The following is a 9909-nucleotide window of genomic DNA, read 5'->3' on the forward strand; positions in this document are numbered from 1 at the left end:
GGGTCCAGGTAGAGCAAACACGACGCCAACATGCCAGTGTTTGCTCTCTTTCCTCTCTCTCTGTGTTGCATGTATATTCTAGGGCGTTTTTGACGCTATGAGGAATCCTCTTGCGTATTTTGACCTAATTGTGGCTTGCTGTCACTTGCAGATTGCCTAGTTGTTGCTGCAGGTTGCAGATTTTTGACGTAATTGTCCTTTTACCCATGCAGATTGCAGCTCAACATAGTTGTGCTTGGTAGATCTTGGTGTCTCTTTGCTCCTCCGGTTCCATCCCCTGTTTCAGTGGTGCAACATAGGAGTCAGCTGTCAAAAGCGTTCTCCATGGCCATGCGAGGAGGAGGGGGAGGTCCAAACCGACAGGGTGGAAGAGGCAGAGGCGGTGGCGGGAGAGGAGGCGGCCGAGGTGGTGAAGGAGGGAGAGGAGGTGGCCAACAGAGATGGTGGGATCCAGAATGGCGAGCAGAAAAGCTGAAACAAATTCGTGCAGATGTAGGTCATCTTGTTTTTTTATCAGTCCCTCTCATCTTTGTATTTTTGCCTTCCCTCATGTGCATACACTATACATATGAATGGCTATACTTGTCGATGGCCTTACACAGAACTGCATGTGACCTCTCCATCCTCACTAACACCACTTACGTTTCTCTGTATCGCAGTCCCGACATGAAAGACGTCTTGGAGTAAAAGCAGACAATGCACGTGGAGGGAACCTTAGAAACATACCTGCACCGTGTGGAGGTCGAGGCGAACAGTAGACGTGGAACAGCAGGCGACTGGAATTGATTGGACCCGGGTATTTTCAAATGCAAGCGTGACGTGAGTGGGTATTTTCAAATGCAAGCGTGAACGTCACAAGGAGGAGGGAGTATTTTGAAATAGGCCCCCCTCCTTTGCCCACGTGGAGGGAGAGCCACTCTCCCTTAATCCTGTATAGATAATTGAACATTTCTTTCTGTCGTTCAATAAATAAATATTATTCAACATTTCTCAGGCTCAATTATTGCTCATCCACATTCGAAGTACGAAGCACTGCAGTGCACAACACAGTATGGCGGTGGAAACGGAGTCTCTGGCGGCGTTCCTACAAGGCCACCTCTCCTTGAAGGATTTCGAGTGGGAGCCAAATTTAAGGCCCTGTGTGCCCTTTAATCGCTTCGACAACAGCGATCTAATCCCGGAAATCGATCTGCAATCCCTGATCTCCTCTCCTAATCATCACACAGCTGGTGATGATAATCTCAACAACGACCGTTTGGTCCATAGCCTCTCTCAAGCTGCTGCAAGTTGTGGCTTCTTCCAAGTCTTCAACCATGGCATCTCCCTCTCTGCTTTAGAAACTCTCTATTCATATGGTCGGAGGTTCTTCTCTCTCCCCTTAGAGCGTAAACTTGAAATGTCCAAGTCTTTGGGTTCATTAATGAGTGGGTTTAGCTTCTCCTCCGGCTACATGTGTGGAAGCCCTCGTGATAGCCCCAACAAATGCTGGTTTGAGGCTCTCAGAGTGGCCTCTAGTAGTAAGCTAAACATACAGGCCGTCGCCAATTGCTTGTGGGCTGAGGAGCAAGATCAACAAGATTTCAGGTGATCATTGTCTATGGGTTTATCAGGATATCATAGGTTAACAATCACTATTTAATGAGGTTTTCTCTATATCATTTTCCTGTAATTTGATGTGATTAGCCTGTGTTTAGTGATGCTTTGGAGGAGTGCTCAACTGGCTTCACTAAGCTAGCAGAACAGTTGACGGTATTTCTGCTGCAAGGCCTGGGCCTTCTTAATGTGGATGAGGTGCTGGAAGAGTATGTGAAGGGTGAGGATACTGCTGGGGTAAAGTTGAACCATTATCCCATGTGCCCCCAACCTAATATGACCCTTGGCCTTCCTCTTCATTCTGATGTGAGCTTGTTGACCCTGCTATGGCAAGATGAGGTTGGGGGTCTGCAGGTGAAACGAGATGGTACGTACATTGCAGTCAAGCCTAGACGTGATGCTCTCGTTGTCAACCTTGGTGACATTTTCCAGGTACTCCTAATGCTCTACTACTACTACTATTCATTAACCTAATCGGTAAGCTTAGTCTAAGCTGCAATTAGTTTTGAACATCATATGTATGTATGTATGTATGTGTAATAAATGATGTGTGCATATGTATGTATGTATGTATGTGTAATAAATGATGTGTGCAATTAGTTTTGAACATCATATGTATGTATGTATGTATGTATGTGTAATAAATGATGTGTGTGCATGTGCACCTGTGTGCATAATCATGTTTTGGTCTCAGGTTTGGAGCAATGACCGTTACCAAAGTGGGGTGCACTATGTTGTGCTTAATGAGACCCAGTCCCGCTACTCAATTGGCTACTTCTACAACCCAAGTAGGGATTCCATGTTGGCTCCCCTCCCACAGCTCTTAAAGATGACAAGGGAGCCTCCCAAGTTTAGGAGCTTGCTCACCTCTGAGTATCGACGCTACGCTTTTTCACACATCTTCAAAGGTGACTCGCAAGGTGTAGAATATCTCAGGTGTTGAAGGGCCCAAACTCCTTTGTAAGAGTTCTAAGTAGGTAAGTATATATTGTGGTGGAATGTCAGCTAGTCCATGTGGCTTTTTATTAGTTTAGTGGTGCCATTCTCTGTGCTATTACTTGTATTTTCCAGCTCTTTCAAGCCAACAACTCGTATTTACAAAATGTATTCAAGCACTATAGCACACTTGTACTATTTGCTTGGTCGTATAGACCCTTTGGGCCTTTTGTAGAGATTAATAAACCCTTGGAGTTGTTGGCTCCCATCTACAAAATGTATTCAAGCCCTACAACACACTTATACTATTGTGTGGTCTTATAGACCGTTGGTCTTATAGACCGTTTTGGTCTTTTGTAGATATTAATAAAATGTGTGTGTATGTCTCTCTCTCTCTCTCTCTCTCTCTCTCTCTCTCTCTCTCTCTCTTCTTGGGGAAGAGAGAGAGAGAGAGAGAGAGGGCTGGATGGAAGGTGATGGGAGGGATGACTTGGAGGAGAATAGAGGATGGCTAAGGAGGTGAGAGTGGGTGGGGAATGGTTGGTTGCCAATGTAAAATTCTCTCTTTCGGAAAAGAGCCTTCTATTAAGTATGAAAAAAATTTACAAGAAGGGAGATTTTAGATCAAGTAGGGGGGAAATCCCAACCGATTTGGTGCGTTGTGCTACCAGCTAGGTACCATATGAGAGGTAGTGAAAAAGATTACATGATCCTACTATCTCATGAACTAGCCACGTTTCCAGTTTGCAACCCTTGAGGATCCTTGAATTTTGGCCAAAGTGGCTATGAGCATGTTGGGTAATGTCACACCAAATCCTACAAATGCATAGTGTATCATAAACCAAAGTACCATCCATGGCCTAGGTGCATCTAAGCTTCTAAATGTGCTAGGTCGTGATGCTAGCAGTGGTCTCCCATGCGGTGTCCAATCTCTGTGTTAGTGATACATAGCTTGATTCTAGCATGTATTGAAGACGGCATTGCCGAACCATTGCCTGGGTAATCCTCGTGATCATATGTTTGTTGTTCCCTTCAAACCTGAGTGTGTTAACCAAGCAATAGCACCAAAACAAATGTAGGTATCCCTTCTCATCCTTGTGCTATTGCAATCCAAATCCTCTATGTAGCAATGGTAGACTATCTCTAAATCTCTTGCATATCTTGGATAAGTTTGGCTAGCACTAATGACTGATCTCCATTGGTTGGTGGCAAGACCACCATGTAGAGAAATCCAAACAAAAGAGGAAATCTTTGTTTCCTTGCTCAAGTGCCAGAAAGCTCCGTAGAAATTTCTTTGAATGTCAAGGGTGATCCCATAAGCCTCCCAATGAAGTCTAAAAGTAGGGACCCTTTGGATTTGTCGTAGAACCAAGTCTAGTGTTTCGCAGAGTGTAACTAAAGAAGGGCATTCTTTTCATGGGGTTAAAATATCCCTCCCTACTCACCATTCTCACCGGTTGGACCATTGGATCCTCAACGATATTATGCCTAAGACTTCTTTCCAAGAGCGATCTATCTTGAATGGAGTAAAAAACCAATACATCGTTCTCGCTCGAAGTGGAAAGGCACATGACCTAAAGAGGTACCCTTGTCCCTAAAATCACACCAAACCATAAGTGATGAGGCCTTTCTATGAAATTTTGTGTGATCCAATGGTTGGGTATGTTTACATTCATTCGCATAAACCTCTGACTAGTGCCTCTCAAGTGCTTTGTGCAAAGCATTCTCTCATCCCTCCAAGCCTCTTCAAATCCAACACCACTGAGGGGAGAAGAGTCGCCCAAGAAACCCACTAGATATGCTCAAGGTCTACCATATTCATTCAAAATCAAGTCATTCCACACAATGGGTCGCCTATTAGCCTCTTCAACTGACCTTGGAGGAATATGAATTAAGAAGCTCCTCGTGCAATCCTAGCCTCTCAGAAGAGATCTTACCAAGGACGAAGAAGGTGGTTGGTGCTTTGCATCTAAAAAGATACAACATGGGTTGTAAATCCAATCGCCTCCCCTAATCACAGTGCACCTTGTAATATGCTACAAAAGAAAGTCTTTCAAGGCTTAGTGCTAGGAAGAAATCCTTTAACAACCAGTTTACAAAGTAAGGCCTTACACTGCATCTCAAGGTCAATAATGTTCAATCCTCCCTCTTGCTTAGGCATAATGATGGTATCCCAAGCTACTCTTGCCTTGGTGTGTACAGTGCCATGTAATCCTAACCAAAGGAAGTTTCAAATAAGCTGACAAGTTAACCAATGCATCCCTTATGAAAAACTTAGCACGACGTGATAAACCAAGTAGTCGCCAACAACATTTGGTTAGCTACCTGTCCCATGCGAAAGCTCTAATGGATGCAGTCATGCGGAAGAGAGATGGAGAGGAGAGAGAGAAAAACGTAAAGTTTTCACCTAATCTACAATATTCTTATATTATCAAAAGTGTATGACTAGACAAATTTTGCGGCTTGAAGCACACCTAAAAGGAGTCCTAACTATGAAAAGTCCTATATCTATGCTAGTCTATGATGTATATGTCATGTGCAAGGCATGTGCATGCTCATTCCTAGGACTATTTCTTGAAGGGTAGCAGATAAAGAACCAATTTTGAAACTAGATTCTTGAGCTACAACAGCTAGGCACGGGCAGGAAGACTGTGGGAATACCCAGTAGGCTGTTGGCCAGCTTTCAAGAAGAGACATCTGTGTTGGTTGTAGCAAGTTGGGGGCTTTGTCTAGGGGACCTGGTTATAGCACGTCGGCCAGCCCACAAGTGTCTTCAAGGCCTAGCCAAGCCTATAAATAGGCTTGTCTAGGCTCCTTGACATTCATTCACTTCTCTAGGGAGTAGAATCACTAGACTAGGACTCTTTTGGGTCAGATAACCTTTTCATGATGGTAGCCAAAGTCTTGCCAAGACATTTACACCTTTTTGTACTATATGAATATACTAAAACTCAGCTAACTCTCTCTCTTCTCTCCATCTCTTTCTTGCGTTTTGCATCAGGTTGTTCCAGGATGGTGTTTAGGGCTGAAAGAAGACTCCCAGAGCTTTCGCATGTGACATTGGTATTAGAGCATCAACCTTAAACTCTGATTCAGTTGTAGATGAAGGTGCAGAGTCCAAGGAGAGTAACACAAGACATGGAAGAAGCTCCCACGTTGGTTGGTGGTGCTCCACAAGACCCAAGGGGAATGGCAGTCTTGTGAGTCGGATGTCACTTGGGCATACCAGAAAGGCTTTTGAATAGTTCCAAGGAAGGGTGATCCTCCAAGGGGTGGAGTGAGAGTGCCAGACTCAATACTCACGAAAAGAAGACGAGAGAAAGTGTTTAGCAACAAGGCGTGAAGGGAAAGGGACAAGATGGAATAGATGCATAGATCTTCATCAAATTTGGAGTGGATTTGGAGATCGGGCAAGGTTTTTAGTGAAAAGGTTGACAGGAAGGGAAGTATGGCAAGTTTGGGAATCCAGGAAGAGACGAAGGGATGATGATAGTCATCCAAGAAGAGAAGATGGACTCCTGCCATCAAGATTAGCAGAGGGAGATGTCATGTGCAAGACATCTGCATACTCATTCCAAGGGTTATTTCTTGAAGGGCAACAGACAAAGAACTAGTTTTGGAACTAGATTTTAGAGCTATAACAGCTAGGCATGGGCATGAAGACTAGGGGAATACCCTGGAGGCTATCGGTCAGCTTTCAAGAAGAGACATTTGTGTCTGTTGCAACAGCAAGTTGGGGGCTTTGGCTAGGGGACTTGGTTGGCTAGCCCCCACAAGTGTCTTTAAGGTCTATAAATAGGCTTGGCTAGGCTCCTTGTTGACATTCATTCACTCCTCTAGGGAGTAGAATCACTACACTAGGACTCTTTTGGGTCAGATAAACTTTTGATGATGGCAGCCAAAAGGCTTGCCAAGACATGTGCGCCTTTTTGTACTATATGAATATGCTAAAACTCAGCTATCTTTCTCTCTTCACTCCCATCTCTCTTGCTTACGTTTTGCATTAGGTTGTTCCGTGAAAGTGTTTAGGGCTGAAAGAAGACTCCTTGAGCTTCTGCATGTGACACTATCCCAAAAGGGAAACTAGATAGATAATACAACTCCATGCCTCACCCTAGAGCAGGTCGACTTACTGTCGTGGCCAGTTAAAAGACAATAAATAATCATTAACAAGCACTTACCACATGTGTGGCCTGTCCTCTTGGATGATTGTTGTCCAGCCCTTTAGACTTGCTCTTGTGCCCTCTTGAACCTGCAAAAGCCATAATAAATCTACTAATCAGCTGTGCCAAAGTCTAGGGTTAGTCATGTCCATGTGGCATGCACATGACATCCCCTCCTAGCACATGCTAAACTTGATGATGAGCTTCCAACTTCTAACCTTGAACCGTCATCATCCCTCGTCTCCTCATGGACTCCCATTGTCATCCTTCAAATCATGGAAACCTTCCTATATTGAAAACTTTGCAATCCTCTGATTCCACTCTACAATTTGGTGTAGATTTGTGCATCAACTCCATTTTGTCCCCTGTCCTTCATGCATGTCCCTGAACACTTCCATGATCTTCTGTCTTGAGATTGATCCTTGGAACTGTTACTTTGAAAGCCTTTCTTTGTATGCCCAAAGTGGATGATCATCAGCCCTTGGAACCATGGATGATCATCATCCCCTGGAACCATTACTCTTAAAGCCTTTCTTGGTATGACCAAGTGGCATCCGATTGGTGGCAGGTCTTCCATTCTTGTGGGTTATGCTATACAAATTGACCAACCTCATGGTTTTCTTCCATGTTGGTGTTACTTCCATTGGGCCACCTTGTTCCTCTGCACTTTCCTATACCTTGGATCCGTGCACCTTCATTCGGGACACTTTAGTACTTAGCATTGCTAAAACCTGCTCTGATACAATGTTGCCTGGTCACCACAACACCAAAAGATCAAGACACATGCTATGTTTTCATCCATGCATGAGGGAGGGAGGGAGTCAGGGACATGGAGAGCAACAATCTCTCAGAATCAGCTTGAAGCTTGATACCAATGTCACATGAGGAAGCTCGTCATGCAGAAGAGAGATGGAGAGAAGAGAGAGAAAAATGCAGAGTTTTGACCTAATCTATGATATCCATATGTTATTAAAAGTGTATGTATGACTGCACAAATATGGTGGCTTGAAGCACACCTAATAGGAGTCATGACTATTAAAAATCCCTTTTCTATGCTAGTTTATGATCTATCCCAAAAGGGGAACTTGATAAATAATACAACACCATGCTTTGCCTTATATATGCTCACTTGTCACCCTCAAGCAGGCTGCCAACCTATTGTGTCAAGATGAACAAAAAGAAGGGCAAACTGTTGTGGGGGGCGAGCTATCAATGCCAACCTAACAACCAAGGTATGTGGCACTGCATCCTCTCTCAATCCAAGTAAATCCCACATCAAAACCTATTGTGGGGGCGACTTGTCAATGCGGACCTAACAACCAAGGTATGCGGCATTGCATCCTCTCTCAATCCAAGTAAATCCCACATCAAAACCTCGATCTGTATGTGGAGAATTGCTAATCCAAAATCCCCCTATTTGTAATAGTTGATGGTGGTGCATATAGCCAAACAAAACATCTCCAAGGTAATGTGGAAAGCATAGAGTTATGCATGTGAGGCCTCCAAAAAAATAGCAGTAGCATCTTCCTCTATGCAAAGAGGCAGCCTAAGGCCTGAAACCCTTGGGGTAACCCTAAGAAACTTGCTCATAGCCCCTTCGCTACTATAAGCTAAAGTAGTGGAGCTAAGGGGTATACATGCCTCACAGAATGAGAGATTTGGAAGTGCTCACCACACCCCCCTCGCAAACCAAAACTGTGCTATGGGACTCCCTATACATGCAAGAGACCCCTCTGATCCACTCCTGGGAGAAACCCATCCGTGCCATTGTGCCTTCCAAGAAGTCCTAATCCACTTTGTCATATGCCTTTTCAAAGTCCAGCAAGAGAATGGAAAGGGGTTGTTGGCTAGATTTAGCCCACTCCATAGCTTCCCAGAATGAGAAGATATTATCGAAAATACTCCTTCCTTGGAGGAAACCATTATGTGTATCATGAATAACCCTCTAGGATAAAGCCTCATACTCACTTCCTTTGTTAAGAATTTGTAAGCAGATCCAAGTAAAGTGATGGGTCTCCACTGTCTAATATTGGTCTTGTCCCCACTCTGGGACAAGGTGGATAAGACCCTCCGTGAGAAAAGGAGGCATCATATCAGTACACTACATCTCCTGTAGAGTAGTAGTAACATCATCACCAATGTAATCCCAAAACTGCAAAAATAAGGATGGAGAGATACCATCATCCCTTGGGCATTTGCCTTTCAAGAGGGCCTTCAAAGCATGCCTCAACTCATGCTTCAAAAGGGGGCATCCAAAGAGGCTCACATATCATGTGTAATAAGCTTGGGCATGTGTTCCCAAACTTTATGTTGTGCAAACATCTCTATCCAAAGAAAGGGCTCTCTGTAGCGAGCAAGATTTTATAACAATCTGAGGCAATACTCCTCACCTTATCTAGATCAATGTGAAATTCTTGAAGGAATCCTGCAAGCATCTCAAACTATCCCTACTGTGCATAGGTCCATGCTTGAGAAAAGTGGTTTGTTGCATGTGCCACCCATCTATGTCCAAAATACCTGATTAGCATGAAATGCAAACTCAGCCCACCTATCCATGGCCACCTGTAACTTAGCTCAATAGTGAACAAGAGATCTGGGATCCAAGGGGACTTGGGAAGCTTCTCGTGTTCCCCTGTGAAGCGCATCCAACTTGTATCTGATAACTCGCTCCTTGTCCAAGGCCTCTTCTTTCTTGGTGGCCAAAGCAACAAAGTGGTAGTGTTGGCTAGTCCTCTCCAAGGCCAAGGCAAGTCTCTACCAGGGGTCAGGATCATCACAAAGCCCCCAAATCTCTCTAACCTTTAGTGAGGTCTTTGCATCCTGATAGAGAGATTCTAGGATACAAACACGTGTACATTGTGTCTTTGGGAGTGGCATAATCTTGTGCCCTAGCATTCCCATGTGGAGGGCAACCATGAGAGACGACCCGCCACTTCTGGCAAAAGACTGGCCGAGGTGGAGAACTAGGTTGTGTTGCTTGAGGAGCACGTTTGTGCTGCCTCACGACTCGTATCCCTAGGGCAATTTTGCTCAAAGTGGCCCATCTGGTGACAGACCTAATCCACAAAGGACTCACTACTATCACGAGCCAACACCATAACCTAGGAACAACATGAGGTAGTGACTACCCAGGCAACAGAAGTGGGAAAAGCAGGGACCAGCCCAAAGGCTGTCCTCTTGATTCTAGAGAGTTTCATCGCAAAAAATTCTTGCTTTT

General features: G+C 44.4%; 1 protein-coding gene across 1 annotated transcript; it reads left to right on the forward strand.

The window, feature by feature from the left end:
* Positions 1 to 993: 993 nt before the first annotated feature.
* Positions 994 to 2901, forward strand: LOC147642079 (feruloyl CoA ortho-hydroxylase 2-like). Its single transcript, XM_086802660.1, has 3 exons — positions 994 to 1584; positions 1695 to 2025; positions 2288 to 2901. The coding sequence occupies exons 1-3, from the start codon at positions 1052 to 1054 to the stop codon at positions 2534 to 2536; spliced, it is 1113 nt and encodes a 370-aa protein (XP_086658786.1). The 5' UTR covers positions 994 to 1051; the 3' UTR covers positions 2537 to 2901.
* The last annotated feature ends 7008 nt before the right edge of the window (positions 2902 to 9909 follow it).

This window comes from Cibotium barometz, chromosome 1 (assembly GCF_041138505.1).
Source record: "Cibotium barometz isolate CiBa-2024 chromosome 1, ASM4113850v1, whole genome shotgun sequence".
Lineage (NCBI taxonomy): Eukaryota > Viridiplantae > Streptophyta > Polypodiopsida > Cyatheales > Cibotiaceae > Cibotium > Cibotium barometz.

Bases quoted from the DNA above. Each gene is read 5' to 3' on its own strand.
- LOC147642079 (XM_086802660.1), top strand. From the start codon at position 1,052: ATGGCGGTGGAAACGGAGTCTCTGGCGGCGTTCCTACAAGGCCACCTC. The intron at 1,585-1,694 runs GTGATCATTGTC...GCCTGTGTTTAG, and splicing joins CAAGATCAACAAGATTTCAG to TGATGCTTTGGAGGAGTGCT. The intron at 2,026-2,287 runs GTACTCCTAATG...TTTTGGTCTCAG, and splicing joins ACCTTGGTGACATTTTCCAG to GTTTGGAGCAATGACCGTTA.